Below are 23,825 nucleotides of genomic sequence, written 5' to 3' on the forward strand. Positions count from 1 at the left end.
CTATGATTCTTCTACAGGATGAAAGCCAAAGCAGACATCCAGAATTGTGCTGAGGATCACTGGATCCAAAGGGGTTGGTTCAGATGAGGCAATACTCTGGTGGTTGAAAAAGCTCTTGAGACATTTATTTAAGATCATTTTTAATAATTTCTGGCTATTACTTCAACAGGGGGAAGAGAGAAAATGTTAATTCAGAAAGCGTCATGGGTGGTAAGAGAAGGAAGCAATCAATGAAGGCACTTCTGGGTGTTCTCATCTCCCAGAAATGGTCCTTCTCCATTCCTTGTCCATTCCTGTCCAGCTCTCTCCTCCTCCCTCCCCTGCTAGGGTTATTCACTCAGGGCTAAAGTGCCTATCATTGCTCACTTGGATTGGCAAGCATCGTGAACAAACTAGTGAAAAGATTAGAAAAGATCTGGAGAGATCCAGATTTTTTTGTTTTTGTTGTTGTTATTGTTGTGGATGTTTTCAATTCTTTGGTAATCCCAAATTGTAGCCTATAGCTTCAATCTGTGCTCAACCCTGACTTTAGAAGTCCAGGTTCCATTCCAAGTATGTAACTTATGAGAGTAATAAGTACAATAGCACACACTGATGAAGTGCTTACCAGATGCCAGACATGGTCCGTTGGGTCTATCTATTCAGTCCTCTCCAAAATGCCATTGGATAGGTACACTTCTTTCACTAGTAAAGAATCTGGGCCACATAAAAGTGACATAATCTGTGGAGGTCACCCAGCTAGTAGACGGCAGACCTGCAGTTCTACCTTAATGAGTTTGGGTCCAGCATTGGTGCTCTTAACTACTAAATGATAAACTATAGTAAATGTTCCCTGTGCTAGATACTGAATACAGAAGGGTGGGGGAGGTTTATGTTCTGTTTCTAAATAAACATCTTTTTTTTTTTTACACTATTTATGATAATAAAGATTGTAACAACATCATATCAAGCTTTTCTGTCTCATGCATCATTGGCTTGGGATACCTGTTGGTGGTTTTGCCAGAGGTTTTGATAAATATTTTCAGGGAGGTGGAAGGTGTGAAAGGAAGTTCATGTGTAGAGCTAAAGTGAGGGAAGGAGATGGTCATTATCAGGGAAATATCAGAAAACTGTGCTAGAGGTTGTTGGCAGGCTTAATACAGCCTCCAAACACAAGCCAGCAGATGGCTGGAAGGCACTGCTTGAGGACTGCAAGGTGTTCCACTAGGAGGGGCCCTTCTCCTGCGGGGGGTCTCCCCACGCCTCTCAGCGGATCCCTTTTGTTTGGAACAAGGTGGTAGAAGAGGGGTTGGGTAGATGGGTGACAGGACAAGAGGGTTGAAATGTAAGCCAGGCAGTATTTAAAAAGGACTTGGGGGGTCTGGGCATTCTTTCTCATGAGCCTGGCTTGAAAATTATCCTGCTAAAGCAAATATGAAGAGGACACTTTCTTTCAAATTCTAAGGTAGTCTGTGAATTTGCATTTCCTGCATGTGAGTCATTTCTAGATCTAAAAATACAAAGAACAAAATGATGCATCGTTTTAAAATCTAGACTCAGGGAAATCTGACGCTGTGACTCAATCTGCTAATAAACACAGATATTTGAGATACATCATTAAACATCAATGAGCTCTTGGCCTCAAGTGAGCAGAGCTACAGGGCAATTTTTAAGAAGCTCACATTGAGACCCCCATAGCCAAAAGGACTAGAAAGAAAAGCAACAGAAAACCGAAACATGAAGACAGTGGAAACAGTCAGGGAGTGATTAATGGCTTCAGTCTCAAGGGAGGATAGAAATCATCCAATCCTATACCTTTGTCACTAAGTTTTTTGTTTTGTTTTGTTTTTAGATGAGAAGACTACAGTTGAAAGAGAAGAGTCATATTCAAAGTTAATCCTCACTGGTTGGCCTCAATTTGTTTATATTTCTATTCTGAAAAGTTGAGCTTAAATCAGATTTTGAAAGGCTCAACCATTTTTTAATATACTAGCAGGGATAACTTATGTTGATTCCTCTAATAAAATGGGAAAACTTGCTGCATATGAATAACTCCTCCTTTCCCAACACCCACCTGCCATATATCAATTTTCCTGGTATAAACTTTTGCACATTAAGTTTGTTTTAAGTTTGGCCCACCTGTGTGAGGCCTTCAGATGGTCAGAGCATCTTGGGAGAAACAAAATATTCACTAAAGAGATTTAGTATCCCAAGAGAACTTATTAAGACTTCAGAATATTCCACTGAAATGCCAGACACTCTGGAAACACCTGGAGAACTCCTCTATCCAGGACCAAATGCCAATGCTGCTTTTTTTTTTTTTTTTTTTTTTTTTTAGCAAAACAAAGACAGACAGTGTCAAGGCAGGCAGTGCAAAGAAGGTATACCTTCAGTATGAAGCTGCTGATTTCATATAAGAAAAGTTTTAACAGTGTCAGTTGAGTACAGGGCAGGCATATGCATCTGAGCAAAAAGTTTTTTTGTTAAAAATGCTCTATTATTGTCATAGATATCCATGGCTGGTAAGATAAATAATTAAGTGGGTTGTCTTAGAACTTACAGGAAAAGATCCATGTTTTGTTTAAGTATCCTACAAAGAGAAAGACAGCTTTACAGGCAGAGCCATTTTTTAGGGCAGAGAGGGGAACATTACTCATAATACAAATATATTCACGTGAGCTCACAGCAAAAAGCAAAGAAAAAAGAGTCAAAATCGTACCCTTTTGATAAAATTAGAAACTGCATAATTAGATCAGAGCTTCTCGAACATTTATTGATAAATGACGAGATGTTTTTATCCTGACTCATATTTTTGTATGGTTACTTTGGTTAAAATACTGTGAAGAAAAATTAGTAGGAAAATGATCAAATGCTTGGATATCATGGAACCATCAAGTTGCTATAAAAGTTCTAAATATTATGTTTCTAGATGTATCTCATGGTGCCAGTAACACACACTGGCCAGCACTGTTCTGCAGCCCACACTCTGAATAGAATTGAATCAAGGAGAAAAGGTCCACAGCAGCTGATAGGAGGCAAGCCAGAAGAAAGGCCTTGAGAAAAAGGCATCCATTTATCAAACAAGAACCTTAGCAATGAGTACATGTGATGTCAGCCTCGCTCCCGCTGTCAGGGGATGTGGTGTGCTGGTCAACTAAATGCATTCTCTCCTGGGGTAGTGTCAAAAACCTGGATCTGTTTAGATATCATCTAGAGTTCAAAAAGAATGTCTAGGTAGCAGAGGAGACCATAAACCCAAATACTATCACTAGCTAGTTTAAAATACTGGTCAAATCTCAACTGTTGAATGGAAAAAGCAGAGGATGAGTACAGGCAATAGGCTTTAGAGAACCCATGGTTAGCTCTACTTCCTCTAGCCACGGTTTCTTCCTCATTCAAGGGGAAGAATGAGATATCTGATAAAAGGGCCTGATGTGGGGATTAAGCTCCAGGGGCCAAGCACACGGCATCTTCTTGACACAGGGGATGCACTATTGGAAAGTGGGGCCTTTACCTTCTCTTCTCTTTAAGACTTCCTCTGTGATGCAGTCTTGTCTAGAAAATGAGGAGGTTGATTTAGACCCTGGGGGAGCTTCTGAAAACACCAATATCTACACTCCACCCAGACTAACTGATGGGGTGAGGTCTGGCTCCTGTAGTTCTTACAAGTCCCCTCCTATTACTCTTACCTGCAGTCAAGGTTGAGAGCCCCTGCTCTAGGTGCTCACTACTGTGTCTTTCAGTTTTGAAATGGAGGGAGTGAGTCGGCACCAGCTGTGGGACTTCCTTATGTACTGTCTGCCTTGCTTTGGAAGGACTCTTCCCTAAATGGCAAAGTACATATTATGTGGTGAACTCAAAACAAGACAACCTGTTTTCTCATGGCTGTGAGACTACACTGCGTCAGCTCAGTTTCCTCTTCTGTAGAAGGGGCAACCACCACCATGATTCTGCATTTGGGAGTTTGGGAAGGATGGGGATGAGAACAACAGAATTCTTTGCCTAGATGGAAGGGTTCACAATACTCTGCAGCGATTTCCCCTGCTACTCTGAGCTGTGCAAAATGTTTTTTTCTGGAACCTGGAGAAGTTTAAGAAAACTTAAAACAACGTACACAAGTAAAGATGAGGCTACTTACCCTTGTATTATCAGTGGTCAGTCTGGGTTTGACTTAACATCATGGATAAGCTATGATTTAAGATGGCATTGCAGAAGTGGTTTAGGACACAGAAGTTTGATCTAGACTGCTTGAGTCCAAATCCCAATTCTGCCAGGTATGGGCTTTGTGACCTTATCTTCTCTGTGCTTGTTTGTAAAGTGAGAATAATACTGCTACTGATTTCACAAAGGTGTTGCAAAGATTAACTGAGATAATACATGTAAAGTTCACTTTCTGATATATACTATATCTATATATAGTACATATACTATATACTGTATCTGATATATACTATACTCTTAGTAAGTCCTTGCCTTATGTACACTTAACCAAAGGCAATGTGAACATGTATTAACACCAACTCTGTTGAGTCGAATGTGAGCTGGATGCTCTGGAAAATCCAGAGCTTCCATTTTAATCTTTACAAATGTTGATAATGAACTTATATGCAAGTGGGTGTCCACTGGAATAGAGTAAGGTCATTGTGATTCTGTTGCAAAAGACATAATCACATAAAAGAACAAGCAACTTAGGAACTTATCAATTTAATGCCAACAAGAAAGTACCTGGGAGAAAGCTCTAACTCTCCAACCTGCCCTGCTACTTCTCAGTGTGGGGCACTCACTTGTAGCAATCAAAAACATGGAACATCATGGAGCCACAGGCTACTGTCATGGCCTCTTCTCTGGAGAGGTGCATAGCTAGGATATCTTTTTACTCAGAAACTCCATAGCCATACCTTCCTAGAAAGCAGCTTTTCCTCACAAAATATTTGGGGTTCTTGCATTAAAAACTTCTGGAGCACAGGATATTATGCAGCTGATTCTATCCCCTGATGATGTATGAGTAGAAATGACTATGGGGCCCGAGACAAATGGAGTAAGGTTCATTTAAGGATGAAAACACTCTCCTCTTTTGAACACTGGGCCATAATTATTCTTAATCCAGGGATGAACATGGCAGCTTCTCAGCCCGCACTTCCTTCTAGGCAACCATTTTGCTTAATGGTACTGCTATTTCTCAAATCAGCCAAGTATCTGTTGGGTCCACTGAATGTGCTTCCATAATTTCTTTGGAATTCGACTCCTCCACTGACCCCAGTCCAGATGGATTCCCTATGTCTCAAGTGGACCCATGGCACACCCATTACAGGATCCCTTCTTCACTTTATCCCACCTACTACCTATGTCAGAATCGTCTCCGCCACAGCACCAGCTCCTCCCCATCTTCAAACCTTCAATAGCTGCATCTTCAGATGGATTTTAAGATCTAAACTTTGGATCCCGATTCAAACGAATCAACTGTAAAATAACATGTTGAGGTAATCAGAAAATTTGAATATGGACTTGGTATTAGCAAACATGAAGGAGTTACTGTCACTTTTGATAGGTGTGATAATGGCATTGTGACTGTATTTTTAAAACACCTTATTTGTTAGAGAAGCTTACTGAAGAATTTATGAGTGAAATAACATAATGACTGGGATTTTTAAAAAATAGTCCCCCAAAAATTAAAATTAAAATTATAGTTATATACATATAAAATCATATATGCATATATAAGATTATATATGTGTGTATTTATATATTTATATATATCCATTTTATACACACACACACACACACACACAGATAGATAGCTATATCTTGGAGTATAAAGTAAGATTGGCAAATGGTAATTATTATTGAACCTGGCCAAGCTGTGTGCTGGAAACCAATCATACCAGCTCCAGAAAGCTGACTGTCAAGGTCTTTGCGAACCGGTTGTTAAACCATTGGCAGCTTAGAATTGGTCATGATGGGGATATTTAAACCCCAGAAACCAGCAAATGCTACAAACCAGGGCTTTGGTAGCAACAAACCACTGAAGTTGGATAATAGATAATAAAAGTTGTGTAACATATAGAGGTTTATTATACTATTATACCTACTTTTGTATAAGTTTGAAAACTTCATAACTGCTCAATTCAAAAAAAAAAAAAAAACAACTATTCCCCCAGATATTTAAGATGTTCTTGCAATTTGGTTCCAACTTAATTTGCAACTGTTATCTTCACTCTAAGTCTCCAGAACATTTCCAAGCATCTCCAACCTTGTTCTGATCTTCATCTGGGCTTCCCCTGTCCTGGAATAAGTTCACCACCTCACTATCACTCACTTGGCCCAGGCACAATGACACCTCTGCTTGGAAGACTTCCCAGCTTACTTTGTATAGATACATTTTCTCCTTCTCCTGAATTCTTAAATAAATTAACCTGTAATTCTCTAACAGAAGAAAAAAATTAAATTCACGAGGGTGGCAGGCATTGCACTAGGCTGCTTTCATAAGATTCTATCATTTGAGCCTTACAACCATCTGTGAAATTAGCTACACAACTTTTTTTCTTTAACAAGGAAAATGAGGACTAAAGACATTAGGTAACTTTCCCAGGGTCACAAAGCTGGTATCAGCGGCAGAACATTACAGAACAGAGGAATTCTCGGGAGGAGCTTGCACAGCAGGGATTGCCACAAAAAGGTCTCCATGGGAGCCTCTGAATAAAATGGCAACTAGATGACAGAAAGCCCTCTCTTCTCAACACTGGAAAATATCTTCCTATATGTTCTTGACTTACTTCCTTCTCGTCTTTCACTACTTTGTACCCTTAGCCATAATAGCAGCAGACGTTTTAGAAATTCCTTACACATGGCTACCCCTGATAGGAGGGCTATTACACTTGCCCCACAAAATCCTGTCGTGAGGCACACTTGAAGTAAAACTCCATTTTTTTTTCCTACAGGAAGTATCCTCCTCTCCTCTGGGACCATGGGGAGTGTATAAAGTAGGTGAGGCCCAAGCCTTTTAGTGGGCTCTCTCCTCTGGAAGGAATGGGTATTTTCAAGGTCAATTTCCCAGCATAGTCGCTGGGCATGTGAAGCCCTACATCTGAGTCGGAGCCCCATACTATGGTTATTTCTTTCCCACATCCCCACCCCTTGTAAGTATGCACACAAATGCTCATGGACCCCTTCACATGGACACTTCACTGCAAAATTTAACAAGTCTTCATATTCCTGCAGTAACCGAAAAACAAAGAACTAAATGTCAAGTAGCCTTGGATGCTACTTGTATCCTAGATGCGGGCAGTGGATGTAGCACTTGTGATTGCTCCTGGAGATCTCAGCCCACAAGAGTAATGCGATGTCTAGCAAGGGGAAAGTGGTAAATATAGAATGGGACCAGCAAGTAGATCAAAATAGCCAGTTATTAGATTCTTCAGTGACATGGAAAGCATGCAAACAAAGAAGGTAACAAAAGGCATGTAAAATATGGTATCACATTTTTAAAATCCACTAGATGCATATTTATTGATATACAACAAAGACTCTAAGACTATCTCCCAAAATGTCATTATCTATATTTCTGGGTTGGAGTTAGAGGAGATTTTTTATGTTTTTCTGTACTTTCCAGGTTTTTTTTTTTTTTTGAGTTATATATATTTTTTCAGGTGTTTTGTTTTTGTTTTGTTGAGAGAATCCCAGGAGAGGGAGAGAGGGAGAGTCTCAGGCAGGCTCTGCTCTGACACAGGGCTGGAACCCAGGAAACATGAGATTACGATCTGAGCTGAAATCAAGAGTCAGTCACTCAACCGACTGAGGTACCCAGGAGCCCCTTAAATTAAATTTTTGACAGTTAATACCCATCACTGCACAGGTTACAAATATTTTTCTCGTGATAAGACCTTTTAAGATCTAGCCTTTTAGCAGCTTTTAAATATACAGTATTATTAACTGTATATTTGAAAACCATGCTGTACATTAGATCCCTAGGACTTATGTATTTTATAACTGGAAGTTTGCACCTTTTGACTTTCTTCATGCATTCCAAAGTTTCTACAGTGAGTACTTATAGCTTTTATATTGGTGCGGAGAAGAATAAAAAGAAAATCAGAGAAGAAAGCATTTGATTGGTGATTTTACTAAAGGGAATAAGACACCTGCTTTTATTCTCATGGGGGGTGGAGAGGGATGGTCTGGCAAAAGGAAATGAGGATTCCCATTTCCAACCATCCAAAGACGAGAAGAAAAGGAAACTCGGCACATTTGTTCCTTCAAAAGGCAAAGGAACAAGATAACGGAAAATAACGATGCTTGGAGCTGGAACCAAATGAAAAGAAGGGTCTGGGGGCCTCAAAGGTAGATTTCAGAAGCTTTTCCACCCATGCCTTTAAAACTAGCTAAGGATGGTAACCACCTGTCAGCCCAGGCCTGACTCTAGGAGATAGTTCTGTTCTGTGCAGTCCCGAGGCCAAGCACACCAGTCCAGGAAGAACACTCAACACTATTCTCCCAGCCTTAGAACCTTAGCATCCATCATCAGGCTCTTCCTTGGGAGTAATATGTTTACTTCCAGGAATGAGTATGGTGTCTTTACAAACCAATAATCATGGGGAGAAAGACAGTCACTTCCTTATCCTCCCTTTCTCTATCTGAATGCAGAAAAGACAGAGACAAAGAGACAGAACAGTTGAGTCCAATACAGTTGCTGCCCCACACTTTCAGAGCTGAGAGCCATCAAAGATTAGGGAGAAAATTGTGTCTGCTTTCTTTATGTGGTTGCAGCAGGAACAGGAACCAAAGAAAAGAAAATCCTTTACGTGCATATAAGTGTGAATCCTGTGAAAGCTGACAGGCCTGACTGTAGTCACCCAGTGTAACTATGGGGGGGTGGTGTCCTTGATGTCTTAGTGAGGTCCCCTCCCAAAAGTACCCCACAGTTCCTGGAAGAGAACATGTACATGAATTATTGCAGGCATCAGGATGCGTGGGGCTCAGTTTCATCTGGAATGAAAAGAGGAAAATAACAACAGAAGCCGACAATTTGGTGCAGCCCAGAGCAGGCGGGCAGCATTTGGTTTCTGTTCGGAAGAGCACCCAAAAGGGTGGTGTTGACTTGAGACACATCCGGGCCTTTTTGATTTAGGAACAACACTGGAGAATTAACTTTGATCTGGGCATTACACTCTGCCCACAAGATTCCTGGGGCTTCCTGGCCTCAGGAACACACATCCTGAGGAGTGAAAAATATGCATTTATGTCTTCAGCCTCAGGGGGATGTCACAGAAATGGAATAATGTGGAAAGGTCAGACAGAACCAGGAGAGTGAGCCATCTGCACCAGCTACTGTGAGGTTATCTGTGGGGGCACAGAAGCTGCCTTTCTAGCATCACGGCCTCAAATGTTACGGACAGACCCCAAATATATTTAACCTTTCCTTCCTTTAATAAATCATTATAAATCTAACATATAGAAATGTGGCTCAACAAATGTGGCAAGAATATGACCACCTCAGCATCAATGCCAAAACCATACAGGCAAACATATATACACACCCCTTCCATAAATTTAGTCTCTACTATATGCTTTTTCAAGCCATGAAACATCACATAGGCCTTTTTTTCTTCTTTATTTCTATACATTTTCAGATAAAAATGAATTTTTAACTGGGATGTCACCGCATGTGAGTGTAGCTGTGGATTGGACATGGGTAGATGTTGATTTTCTTTCGTCTTTGTTTTTACATTCCCTTAGCTCACCTGGAAGTTTGTGTGAATATGTGAACAAGCGATTATCAGTTTTCAAGAGTTGTCAAAAGGCTTACTGGTTATCTGTTTTTAAGATCTCACTGCATCAACAACGGATCAACAAGGAGCAACAGAAGGGCACCACATCCCAAACCAGTGCAAGGACTCATCTTTGACTTTCACCCTTAGAGCCCTTTGTTTTGTTCATTCTCTTTCTCAAGCCTCTCATTTTCTACTCTTTGTTCTTGTCCCCAGCTCTCTGTGTGATCTGGGGCCATTTCTTATCAAGATCCCCATCCTCGGTTCCCCTGCAGAACAAGGGGACACATAAGACGTACCGCATGTAGAAGCAGAGTGAAGGGGTAGTGGGCTCTTGGATGTGAAACAGATTTAAAGAAAACATTACCAAATATATGGAATTCTTGCTACTAGAAAATTACTTGCTCTGTCCCAGAAGTTCTCTGCTGTGAGCTATGGTATCTCCCCACAGAAGTACAGAACAATGGGGACTTTAGGGAGAGCATTGGATGGGGAGTGAAAGAAAGGTTCATATGAAAAGAGGGACAGGGGCAGGGATGGAGGACCACAGCTGTCATTCTCGGGCTTATTTCTCTTTGTATATATGCTTTGTATCTCCACTGAGGTCTGTGGGAAACAAGGACCTCAGTGTGACTGCTGTGTGTTTGTATGTATGTGTGCTGATGCTTATGTGTTCCTGTGTTAACAGTAGTACCCTTCCTGGGATGGGAAGGGTGATTTTCCAACTTTACCACTGCTAAGGGGGTTCTCAGAGAGCCCTTGCCTGCTTCCTCATGTGGTCTGCCTGTGATGAACTCCAAACAGCATTCTGGCCAGAGATAGTGGTGGCCTATTTCCTGCCCACGATCACAAAACACAACCATCTTTCTGTGCAAAAGCCTGAGACTAACCTGGTCATGACACCTTGACTGCAAGTCATCTGCACACAAAGTTTTCAGAATTGTAAGTATCCTGTCCCCGAAAAGAGAAATACACGGGAGAAAGCCAGCCCTACGTCGTCCTCTACTTCGTTGGTTTTGGCCTTTTCCTATGCTAGGCTGCGCACCACCATGCATTACTGTCATCCCAGCCTACGTTTTTCCCCTACTATAAAATATGAAGAAAGACAGCAGAAAAAGGTGCTTTTGTTTGTGATGACATGAAGGAAGAGCTGGAGGGAGGGGGCAAACTACCGGGTCATTGTCAAGGTTGACAGAGCCAGCCTGTCGGAGAAACTGGAAATCCAAGATGAGCGTTTCAGCCCTGGCCCCAGCTTCATGTGGTCACAACCAAACTAGAACACTTCACTCTCCCGAGCTTTACAAAAGGATTGGTGGACTTACCTGTGGCTGAAATCCTTTGAGGTCACTGGCTGCAAGCTCACTGGCTGTGAGGAGCTGGAAAAGAACAAAGGGGTTTTTCTGAGTTTGCACAAGTTTGCACACAGTATCCTCAGGACAACTTGGCAGTGATGGACTTACCAGCACCTAGATCTGGAGCTAAACATGATATTTCTGGGCCAGGAACCTGGACCCAACAGCCTTCTCACCTGGTGTCCACCACACCTCTGACTTCATCACCTCCCTCTACTGCCCCCTCTCCATGTACCTCCAGTTCTACAAAGGGTATTACATTACAGATGGGATTATATGTGGACTTCAGCAGGTCCACAGCCTCCTGAAATTATAAGTACAATCATGCATGAATTTATAGATGTATAACACTTCCTTAGGGAGAAGACCCTAGACTTCTTCCTACTATCAAAGTACAGTGTGATGCCATAAGCTAAAGAGACAGTTAAAGACCCTCTCCTCTGGGAGGGCTGATTCTTCCTCTTCCTCTTCTTCTTTCTCTTCCTTTTTCCCTCCCTCTCTCTTTACCCTTCTTCTCTTTCTTCCTCTTGCACTTCTTCTCCTTCAGTCAGACCAGTAAAAATAACCCTTCCCTTTACCCACCTACATGTGACTCAGTTTCCCTTCATCATATATTGTCTTTGATCTTATATACTATGTAGGTGTTCACAGCTTACGCCTCAAACTGCCATGCACAGTATCAGAAGATAAGAGTCAGGTTTATATAGTTTCTGTGTTTAATCAATATTAAAGAGTCAAGTTCATGTTTTGATATTTTTGCATCCTCTCCAGAAAGCACTAAATAGAAGCATACAATTAATTGTTAAAATAATCACATTCTTTATTGTTGCACAAAAAAATGCTGGGAAATTATAGGATAAAGAGAAAAAGGGCAGATGCTTATTTTGATTTAAGGAGTGTGACTGCTAGCTTTGTTAGGCCTGGAGAGTGTCTGTGAAAAAGAGGAAAGATTTCATGTTTGCTGTAACAATATTTTATTTGGTTCAGGGAAGAGAGGGAGTCAAGCTGGGCTCCAATGCCTCTAGCCTTCAGGAAAGCTCAACCAGGCTGCATAGTTTCTCTAAATCACTTTGCCAAAAATGATACGTATAGTGGTGTTAACTCGGGAATAGAGCAGAAAGGAGGTAGACAATGTACATGCTGTACCTTCCTCCCCGTCCTGAGGGCTAGATTCCTCACACTGAAAGTGCCTACAGAAGGTGGCAATAGTCCTGACAGCCAGCCAGTTGGCCCCTGTGTTTGTTATGAAACAACCAAGCAACAAGCCATTAGGGTACCTGACTAGACACCAAGGGCCAAACCTAATCATAAGACTTGTTAGTCCCTTCCTTTAAGAAATCTACAGTTTGGTCAAAGGATGAGATATGTTTATGTCAGTGTGAGCAGAGGGTAGCAGAGTGTAAGCATCAAACTGTGTTCATAAAGCGAGAGAGGTCAGGGTAGGGTTGCTTTAAGAAGATGGAGCTGGAACTGAACCTTGCAAATGCAAAGGCAGCAGGGCAAGGTGGTTCAGGTGGGGCAGATGGAAGAAGAAAGACATGGACGTGCCAATCCCCTCCCAGCTCGCTTTGGGCCTGCTCATTGCCAGCCATGGCATACAATAAGGAGAAGGGTGGGAATTAGGAGACACCAAAGGTAGAGGATCCCCTAGGTAGCCAGCAGTGTGGCCACTGCCTTACATACTTATTCTTTTTTAATATTCACAACTGCCACATGGAATAGAAAGTATCTCCACTTTATGAATGGGAAAATTGAGATTCAAAGGAGGTTAAATAACATTTTCTAGGTCATGTAGGTAGTACATGTATGTACCCAAAACTACATTTTCCCAAAGCTCATCCTCTCCCTTCTACGCCTACTATGATGCCTCTGGATTATAGCACATTGGAGATAATTTGTGGAGGTGCCACGGTGTAGAAAGAAAAATGGGTGCTACTTTATTAGTCAATGAGCCATGGGCAGTAACATAAAGGATGTCCCTATGAATGACCCTTCACTGACCCTTCTTCCAGACATTTCTTTCAATTAATTGGTAATGCCCATCTACTCTTCAGAGCTTACCAGTTCAGTCTAAGCCTCTAACTTGAGCTGAGCAAAAGTCAGAGTGAAGCTGGGGAGGAGAGACAGAAAGGCTGGAGTGAGGTATGGGCATGGGAGTGACCTTTGCAAGGACAGAGCCACCAACATGTGTTAGCACATAGAATCAAATCTCTGAATTCTCCAGGCCTTGGGAATCCAACAGGCAGGGATCTTTCTTTCCCTCCTTTAACAGGGTTCATCAGATAGAAAGCATGAGACAAAATATCTACTTCCTCCTAGTACTGAAATGCTTCATCTAGTTCAACCACAAGGGTGTTCACAGCATCATAACATATGCACTATTCTCTCATGTCAATGGTTTTGGGACTGAGAAGTTGCGAGATCTATTCATGTGGTTGGGTATAGAGATACGGCATCTTTGGTTATTACTTGTTATATCCCTAGCTCAACAAAATTAGGATCTATCCCACCTTCCTGGAAGACTTATATCTTCTTTCCTTCTCTTCAAGGGAAACCAGATGCATGTAATTTAGTTCTTAATTATTTAAGGCTCTGTTTTGGGTTGTCATGTGTATTTTTTGTTTTATTTTTTCACCTAATGAGACCAGGCCCAACAAGACCATGATTTATTTCTTATGTAACTTCTGCATTCCTCAAAGTGATGAGAGGAGTGTAGACAGGTGATTAGTCAATAAATACCTGTTGGTCAAATGACTTAAAAGGAAAATGGGGAATATTGTCAACCTAGAGGTGAAGGCTAGGACAGCTAAGTTGCTGAGCCTGGAGAAGAGAAGTGTGAGAGACAGCTTATGACACCCTTCAAGTCAACAAGAGGAAATGGCACTCAGCATCTAGAGCATTTCCTGCATGAAGTAGGCACTCAGATATTTGAATGAATTAATTAACTTACATGATGAGAGCAAGCTCTTCTCTCCCTGCTAAAGGTTTTATGAGTGAACACTTCAGTGTAGGAGTCAAAGTAAAATTGAAGGAAAGCCGGTATGAAAGAAAAAGTGGTTGAACAGTGAATGAACCCACTACCAGACAGAGAGGGTAAGCTCCCTTAAGTGTGCATGAAACAACACAATGGGCTCATGGCCATTCAAATGTGTTCGCTTATCTGAGCTGGGTTTGGTGGAAGCAGTGAGAAGGTGTCAGGTATGGTTACCAAGTACTTCTAGAACTTCTGAATGCCTTACCTTGGAGATTCTGAACTATTTCCATCACAATCTAGCATGCAGATAATTTAGATGTCATCTGACCTGGAAAGAGCCAAAAGCAAGCTTGGCGACTTCCTCCCTTAATGGGTCCTGAGTGAATAGTGTGCAGAAGCCTGCTTTCCCCAAAACATCCAGCTAGGCCTCCCTCCCTGCCTGGCTCCTGGGTTTCTACCCTTGCTCTAACCAAATACACGAACTCTTGGGCAAAACACAGACTCTGCTCCTTGGCCACTCCCATTTACAAAGCTGATTATTTCCTAAATGTCTACACATTCCACATGCAGGAGAGAAAGGGTTGGCACTCAGCACTGAAGCCTGGTGCTCAGATGTAGATTAGAAATACAGGATAGGAAGTCCTCCTGTATTCTGAAATTGTAGCCCACTAAGATCTGCACCCCAAAAGAGCTCCAGTCTTATAGACTATCAGAACCTGAAGGAGAGAGTTGAAGCTCTCTGGGTAGATAAGAAAAATCAGGGGTCAGGAGCCACTTCTGTTAGGGAACTGGAGCAAGGGAAGGTGGTATAGTCAGAGAGCCCCTACTGTGTCCACCTCTCCCTCCCTTCAACCAGAGTGGTTCTGCTTTTCTCTCTTTCATGTACACAAATTAATTTAGAGTCAAATGTTCTTCCACTGAGATGAATTTAAACCTTCCAGACTAAGTCCTTATTTTGCAGAAGAAGTTGATAAATGACTTCTTCAAGATCACATTGCTCGTTAACAACAAGCCTTGGTGAGTCCTGTAATCCCCAGTCCCTCTGCAGAAACCCTTACTAGTGACCATCTCAGGCCAGTTCAACACAGCTGGCTGCCTGCCTCTGTGCTGAAAGAGAACATATGCTCAGAACACAGGAGAAACTGAGGCCTGGGAAAGAAGAAATTCGCATGTCCCTCCACAAAGCCACTGCCCTGAAAAGCACTGATCTAGACCCTCTCCAGACCATCCCCCCACTCAGAAACTGGCCTCATTCTGTCCCACTGGAAAAACGTTCACTGCCCAGAGCAGCCTGGTTGTGCGGGGAGGGATCCAAGACAGGAAGGCAGAGAGGGAGGAAAATGCAATCTGCTATGGCTCTGGGGACTTCAATCAGGCTGAAGTTAATGAAAAGGATCCTGCCTTTTCCCAGGACTGCTAAATGTCTGCACTGCTCCCAGTGAGAGGGTTGAGCGGGTGTTGGGGGGAGAAGGGCAGACAGAATTACATTTAAAAGGCAAAGGAAGGAGAAAATTCTTTCATCTCCCTGGTGGAGTGGGCAGTGTTCCTGGGGCCCTGTCTCAGACCATTCTCATTCCTGACATGTCTTGCTGTTCTCTGGAACAGTCCACATTCAAAATATTAGGATGATGACCCTGCTTTCCATTTTTGAGGAGCTGCAATTTCTCTCTTGGCACAAGTTCTTCTTTTTTTGTTGTTGTTGTTTTTGTTTGTTGTTGTTGTTTTTTGTCTTGTCTCTCCAAGCCTGTGGGGTGGGAGCAGGGAGGAGGATGAAGGAAGCTGTGAGGCTCTGAATGGGTGAGAGAAGAGTCTCTTCACCTTAGTGAGCAGAGGCATTCTGCTCTCTGCTTTCCTGCCACCCAGCTCTCTGCACGGGGGTCTCCCTCTGCTTCCCTCCCCAAAAGTCACTTCCATCCAGCTGCAGCCAGCCTCACCTTGTGCCCCCTAGGACTGCCCCTCAAGCAGCCATACATCCAGCCACGAACTCCCAGTGTCTAAAGGTTACCTTAGAAGAGGAAAGGGGGCTACTTCCTTTTTCTCCCTATGTCCTCCTGCCCCAGGAACAGAATTTCCTTTCTGCTGGTCCCTTACCAAAAGGACACACCTCATTTGGGAAGAGTGGGGCTTAATATATCCCTACTGATCCCCCAGGCTGACCTGGGATACATGCACCTGGGAAGGGGGTCATTGACACAAAAGGAGGGATATGGGTCACCCTGGACATCTGTCCAGAAGGATCTCAAATTTGCAGACATGCAGCTAGACACACTGAAGCCTCGTTGTACTGAGGATCTTCTAGGTCATGTTTTATTGCCAGATATTTCTTCCCTTGTGGGCCTGGGAAATAAATGATGGCATGGGAGATGGATGGATGAATGGATGGATGGATGCATGGATGGATGGATGGATGGATGGATAGGCAGATAGATAAAAGAACAGAGCAAAGAAGGCTTTGGGTAATAAATACTCCATTTTCAAATTGTCCTTGAATATACCATCCTTTCATTAAATAAAACTTCTAATTAGCCCCTGTCTCTCTCTCTCTCTCCTTCTCTCTCTCTTACTCATACACATACACACACACACACACACACACACACACACACACACACACACACTTTTCAATCTGTTCCCCTTTCTCTTTCCTATTTTGTAGGAAATGAATCATTTGCTCCCTCTTTACTTTTTAAAGTGTCACTTGCTTCTTCCTTTGGCTACAGCATGGAACCTGAACCCCATCCCAATCTAGTCCCTCAACCCACAAAGTTTAGGATAGCCTTTATGGAAGGCAATGCCCCAGGAAGCTGAAACAGACGAAATCCAATGTATGACTAGGGTTGTTGGAAACTGACTAGTCCCACTCTCTAACTTGGCAGAAAGGAAACTGAGACTCAGAAAGATTGTGATTCACCCAATGAATAATCTGGAACAAAGCCAACCATATGTAGGCAACTGAAAGAAAGTTTTAGATGCCCCATCACAGAGGAATGGGAGATTCTGAAAGGGCCAGGGAGAGGTGCAAAGTAAGTCAGGGGTTAAGACAGAGAAAAGGGAAGAAGATGAAGGTATTTCCACCAAGCAGCAGGCTCTGGAAGCACCCACCATGAATGAGCCCACTACTTCACCAGGACCACAAAAAGCAAGGTGAAAATTAGAATGGGGAGGTGAAATGGAACTATTAGGTTGCTGCTCCTAACACAGCTGATCAGTGGCCATTGCTATACAAAAGGGCATTAGTTAGACTTAGAGGGATTTCTTATGTCCTAGCCCTGTTTCCAGCTCAACTCACTATAGGATCTGTCACAAGCTCACTTCACCAGTCCAGGTCTTCTTTTACCACCTACAGAATGACTTCTATGTTTTCTCTGGCCCTACACTCTAGTACCCCAAAGTGTGCTTCTCACCCCAGAGACAAAAAAGAGATGGAGCAGATGCTCTCTAGTTGTCTTCCTTCTTCTCTTTTCCAGCAACTCTCCTCCCAAATATATACCTTTAAGAGACTGTCTACACTGTTTGGAAGAATCCCTAATCAGAAAGACAAAAGGGAGGGCAGTGGGATAGCCATGTACTGTGTCTCCATTACTGGACTGGTTTGCAAACAGGAACTTAGACAGACAGTCACTCAGATTGCTACACAGGCTCATCATCCCAGTGAGCCTGCAGTCACATCCACATTTCAGCTCAAGGTAAACAACCTTGGAATTCCAAAAGCATTAGTCTAGCTGCCAAGACATTTAGGGTGTGTGGTATGGAAGCCAACCACCTGGCTTCCCACCAGCCAAAGAAGCAAGTTACACACTTAAAGCTGCCATCGTGGTTGGGCTGAGTGTCCTTTTGCTAAATCCCTTCAGCCTTTATGGAATTTTAAAGGTTGAATCTGAAACCACTGACAACTCCAGTCTTAGCTGTGGAATCCCTTCCAAAGAGCAACAAGACCAGGCTTGATTGTGTGTGTGTGTGTGTGTGTGTGTGCGCGCGTGCATGCATGTGTGTGTGCGTGCGTGCGCGTGCGTGTATATATGTGTATTTAATGATGGGGTTCTATTATTTACAGGTGAGATCTCTAACAAAATCCCCTAGGTATGCAGCCAAAAGAGCTTTACTTTTTTTTAAGCTTCTATGTGTAACCTTGCACATATAACCTATGCTCTAAAGGTGGTATGCATATTTGTTGTCCAAAACACAACTATTTCAACTTCTGAGTGGGAATACCTTTAATCCTTCTTCTTGTATATTAGAGCTATTACTGCAGAGACCTAGTGACAGAAAGGGACTCTTATGCCCTAATCTGGAACTCATTGAGACAATGAGTCTTGTTTTACCTTTCTTCAACAAATTGATGAACTTGTAGAAGCTTGTCCCACCCTTTTTGAAATTGCCATTAGAATTATTTTTAAATGCCTTATTCCTTAGACCAACAAAAATGGACTTCATGGAGAGCATCTTGTGTGGTATTGGGTGGAAAGTTTACAAAGGTAAACCTGGTATACACTGGTGACATAAATGGCCACATCCCCATTTATTAAGTATTTCCGTAAAAAGTAGCTCAAGTAGGTTAAGTCATTTCTGAAGGTACACAACAAGTAAGTGGTATGACTCATGTTCTTTTTTTCACTACATCATAATATTCTATGAGCCCTGCTATTTTTGGAATGTGCATTATCAGATCAGAGGTTCTATCACATCCTATATGATGCTTCTGACACTCAGAATGAAACATGCATAACAAATGCAGGGAACAGTGGTTTTCAAACCATGCCCTACAGAGCCCTGGATTCTACAGAAGGGTCCTGGGGACTGTGAGTAGGTGAGAGGTGGGAGGTGGATTCCAACCACAACCCCCTTTATACAGGGCAGCATAACTTCTATTGTTATTTCATATTGGACTTCCAAGTTAAGATGATTTAAAGCTTCACAAAAAATAAATTTTGAAAATTCATATCTTAAAAGATAAGACCCTTAGACAGGTGAACATGCCATTCACAGTGCTAACAGAATATAACTGGGGAAAGGAGAATTAACCTTTAAAATTCATTTTAGGAACACATTAGACCTCGTTTTAGGAACACGGCCTTTAATTCTTGCTATGAGTTACTCATCAGGAAAATGCTTTCTCTACCTTTCTTTACACTTTCTGCAGGCAGTGATGTCTGCTCTCTTCATCTGAAGTTCAGCAAGCTACACGCTTAAGAAAGCATAACTAATTTACCAGGGAAGGAGCTAAAGATACGTTGCTTCTCAGGAGCACAATCTGGGCTATAGGTTCTTAATTTTGAACAAAATGAAGAAATCACATGCAAGCATCTGTGGGCTGTTTCCAATGTCCGGTAAAAGGCCAATAAAGGAGGTTTCCTTCATTGAACATATGCCAAGCAAGGCTGGATGCTGGGGTTAGGGGGGGAATCCAATCTTGTCTGTCTTCTCATCATTTGCTGAGTTTCTGCTTAGAACTGACCAGATGATCTGTTCGCTTGGCTCTAAAACTCATATTAAAGCTTTCAAATGCATCCCCTTGGTGAATCCTAGGAAATTGATTTACACCCCTAGGCTCACTCTCAGCATAAAATGGAAAAGTCATAAGGTACTTGCTTCATCAAGGTTCTGGGCACTAGAGTCAAAAGCTCTGCTCCTCAGCTCAATGAAGCCAATTTGGCTGATAATCTGAGTCCCCCAGGCTAAATCTAGAGCAATTAATCACAATTACAGGTGAATATCTAAAAGGGATAAAGTCAAGCTGGACCCAATGATAGCTGGACCTTGCAGATGGATGCCAGCAGTCATAGCATTTGTAAGCTTCAGGTAAAATGGAAGGATCTCCTCCAGAAAGCCTACCCTAAACTCTTGGAAATTATAATATGAAAAATAATTTATCTTTCAGGACCCACTTTTGCCTGTCATTGTACCAGGCAGATACTTTAACTTTATTATCCATCTTAATGTTCACATTACCAATGCAGGGTGGTATTATTTTCAACAATTTTTAGTTAAGCTAACTGAAGTTCCAATTGGTTAAATAATTCAGAGTATGGAAGCAAAAAGTGACAAGTCTAGGATGTGACTCTGAATTATGACAAGTCCAGACCTCGGTCTAAGATATCTCAGGCATCCCAAAATGGATTGGTGCTTTCTCCCTTCCTACTGTGCCAGGGAGTCAACCCTGGTTCCAGAGACATTTTTAGCACTGCCAGCTGTGCCCCAAATGACTTGCCATGCAGGTAGAGCCAGGCTTCTCATCAGCCCCAGGTGGCCTCACAGTGCAGGTATCTAAGGTAGTGTCCTACTCTCTTGATCTTCTCCTCAAATTTCTCTGAATTCAAGATAACTTTTTTCCAAGGAACTTTGTTCATGACTTCTGGCTGACCAAGGACTCTACACTAGAGTCTGCACTGTACACATACACTGCCTCAGACGTGTATCTTCTCTTCCTAACCAAGTTTATACTCTCTCCCCACCTCCCACCTTTCTCTCCTCCCTTCCTTCTCTGCCCAGCTAATCAGGGCATGCTAAGTTCTGGGCACCATCACAGATGCTGGGAATCTCCATGAACTATTAAATGCTTTCCTTTCATTACATTTTCTCAAGAACCTTATGAAGCAGTACCATGAGTATACCCATTTTACAAATGAGAAAGCAGAAACTTAGCTACATGAAATTACTTATTCAAGGTTGCAAGACAGCAACTGACAGATCTAGAGAATATGCTCAATTCCATCTGAAACCAAGGCCTATGTTCATTCTTAACTATTCTATATGTGTGGTGCTGGCAGGCAATCTAAATGCATGGGTCACTTCTTCCCACTTAGAAAAGATCTGTGTCTTTTAGAGATGCCAAGACACAATGAGACAGGATTTATTTAAAAAAAAAAAAAAAAAGTAACCAATAATGGGAAGGGGGTAGTTGCATCCCAAGAAAGAATAATATAATTACAACCATAAAAGTGGGCACTTTCGATAATACACAAAAATGGGAAGACCCAAGTAGTCCATCTCTGTTACAACAGGCATGAAACGTGGTTTATGTCCTCATTGAATTCAACGTAGGATGAGGACTAGGAGGAATAAGTAGTACAGATAGTTTTGCACCTGACGAAGTGATAAAGCTGGACAGCAGTAGATATAATCTTCAGGGGAGACAGACAACCATCTTTATCAAAGCTAAGAGAAATGAAACTGGAGTTCTTCCTCTCATTTGCAAGAAACAACCTTCACAAACTAAAATTTGAAAGACAGTCTTTGTTTACCAAATAACTCTGCTTACAGTTTTCATCACAAAGATTAGTTAAGTATTTTTAAGGAAGTAAGATATGGTTAGTTGCTTATTCATTTTATTTAATTAACCAAGTAGAACTTGCTTGTTTATATGCTTTGCTTTTGGTTGAAATGAAAATCTCTTTGAACTGCTATTTGAAAACGTTTGCACAACCAGTGTGCAATGTCTTTCACAAATGGCCCTGCTTTTGCATTAGTGTTACAGGCCTTGCAAAAGTGCTGAGTACTCACTTGGTTCTGCCACCCCCTAGGATGGGAGTTCTTTGAGGACCATGACATCTAGCTGTTTCCAGAGTGGTTCTCCACCATTGAAGATATTCTACAGGGTCTACCACAGCTTCTAAAGATGTCCCCCAATATATTAAGGTAGCAAACCACCTTCAGAAAATAAGACTAGACTCCTAGCATGACAACTTTGAAGGATGTGTGTTTCTGTGACATATATACACCTGGGTACTTTGTTAAAAATCTGTCCCTCTTATATTTTATACAGGATTTATGGAAACAGTTGGTTCAGCTGTTTGTTGGGCTATGCATATACCTGTTTGTATTTCATGCAGTCCTGCCTTGACTACAGTTTGCTAAAAAATGCTCTCTTGTGATTTCAATCTCAAGAACAAGATCATCTCACAGGAGTATCTGGAAAATGGAGATGTCCTCTTCATCATAATGGCTCAGTCAAATGTGGATTATATCTCCCAGGACCTCTTCTCCAAATAAAGTGTCCTTTAATTGTTCTCTCTGAAATCTCCTGTTTGCCTGACTCACAGTCCACCCATTTTTGGACAAACTTGCCCACGATTTCTGGCTGGCTCAGTTGGAGATGCCTCTCTATATACTGCCCACTGAGACTGAACAAAATGAATGAACAACACAGATGCTACATCAGCAGGACAGGATGTAGCTGCTAACTGAGTCGGAGACCCCTTTAGTAATCATACGCCCAAGCCATTTATTTATAGCACAAACACAAAGGGCCCACCACAGGGACTGGCAATGTTCACTTTTGTAGCCATATTTGGCAATTCACTGGTAGTGCCACCTCACACAAGTCATATCTCTACCTGGCTCATATTCCCCACCTCTGACATGAGGAACTCTGCAAGACCACCTCATGATCTGACAGACTGTGAGTCTGGGAAAGGCCACGTGTAGCCCCACCACTCACCCAGGGCATTATCAGGCATCATACAAACTATTACTAAAGTACCCAGGGGTGGGATATCATAGAAAACGATGGAGTGGTAGAATGATAATGAGAAGTAGGGCCCTTGACACAACCGAGGAGTTAGTGAAACCTAAGTTTGTCTTCAGAATAATCCATGCCCTCCATCTCTCACTCACCATGTGACTATTCTCAGGATCGCTATCTGCCGTGTTTTCACTTCTAATCAGACAAGAAAAATCAGAGCCTCCATGTCTTTTGATAAAAAGAAATTCCAGATCTAAGGAATTGTAGTTAAGAACAGAGATGAGAGAGTCCTGTGATTTGGGGGACAGAGGACCCATTGCTACATGGCTATGTGAAGCAAACCTGACTCTGGGCAAGAAGAGGGGTGGGAGTCCAGGGAGGCCACAGCTAGCTGTGCCCAGCTGCTCACCTTTGCCATAGCTATGGGAAAGGCATGCCATGTAAACAGCAGGGCCTGATCTCTCCAGTAACCCTACGGCTTTCCTTGACCTTATACGATATTACACAAGAATCTCAATTCTAAGACACATAGTTTATTTCTGCATAAAATTTAAGAGTTTGACAATAGTGCTGCCTTTTAATTGTTTACTCTATAATTGACTAGGTGAAAAACAGTGGGTATTCTTCATAACCAAGTCATAGGGAAGGTTACGCTATTTCAAGATACAAAGGGTTTCCATTATAACAAGAAGGAAGTATGGGATGACAAAATACCTTTACTCCCTAGACCTAAAAAAATTCAAATGATGATCTCACTTAATCATCCCAACAGCAATACAAAACAGAAAGGGGCAGAGACTATCCTGCTTGTTTGACAGATGGAGGAAATGAGGCAAAAAAATTGGTCAGTGACTTGCCCAGGGACATGTTTTTGGCTGTAGAAGTCTTAGTGTGGAAGCGATCTTGGAGGTTGATTATCCAGACCAGCCTCCCTCCAATGCAGGAATCCCCTTCTCTAACTTCTCTGACAGATGGACACCCAGCTTGAACACTTTGGAGGAAGTGGCACTTGTTATTTTAGGGCCACAGCAGCAGTCTTTAGCAAGCTCTACCTTTATTCGGTTGAAATATGCCTCACTGAAACTCGTCCCCTGAGTCCTGAGAACAGAAACTGTGTGCTTTTTTAAACCATCATGATCTTCCTGCTAAATAGGAATGCGAACCCCATTTTACAGATGAGGAAGCAGATGGACTAATCAACCCACTACAGACCCCACATCTCAAGTTAGAGCCAGACACCACACCCAGAGGTTATTAGACTCCTCTCCTCCCCCATGCATTCTCCAGCTCTGCCCATG

The 23,825-nt window shown here is 42.2% G+C and overlaps 1 protein-coding gene across 1 annotated transcript in view; it reads right to left on the reverse strand.

Annotated features, from left to right (window-relative positions):
• Positions 1 to 22,844, reverse strand: part of SETBP1 (SET binding protein 1) — a 194,268-nt gene extending 171,424 nt beyond the window's left edge. Inside the window, exons 1-3 of the mRNA XM_039228833.1 lie at positions 22,680 to 22,844; positions 11,328 to 11,396; positions 11,063 to 11,116 (exon numbers count right to left, since the gene is read on the reverse strand). Coding sequence (XP_039084764.1) covers positions 11,063 to 11,116; positions 11,328 to 11,396; positions 22,680 to 22,844 — 288 coding nt within the window. The remainder of the gene's footprint in view (positions 1 to 11,062; positions 11,117 to 11,327; positions 11,397 to 22,679) is intronic.
• Positions 22,845 to 23,825: the final 981 nt, after the last annotated feature.

This window comes from Hyaena hyaena, unplaced genomic scaffold, assembly GCF_003009895.1.
Source record: "Hyaena hyaena isolate Hyena2069 unplaced genomic scaffold, ASM300989v1 scaffold_33, whole genome shotgun sequence".
Classification (NCBI taxonomy): Eukaryota; Metazoa; Chordata; class Mammalia; order Carnivora; family Hyaenidae; genus Hyaena; species Hyaena hyaena.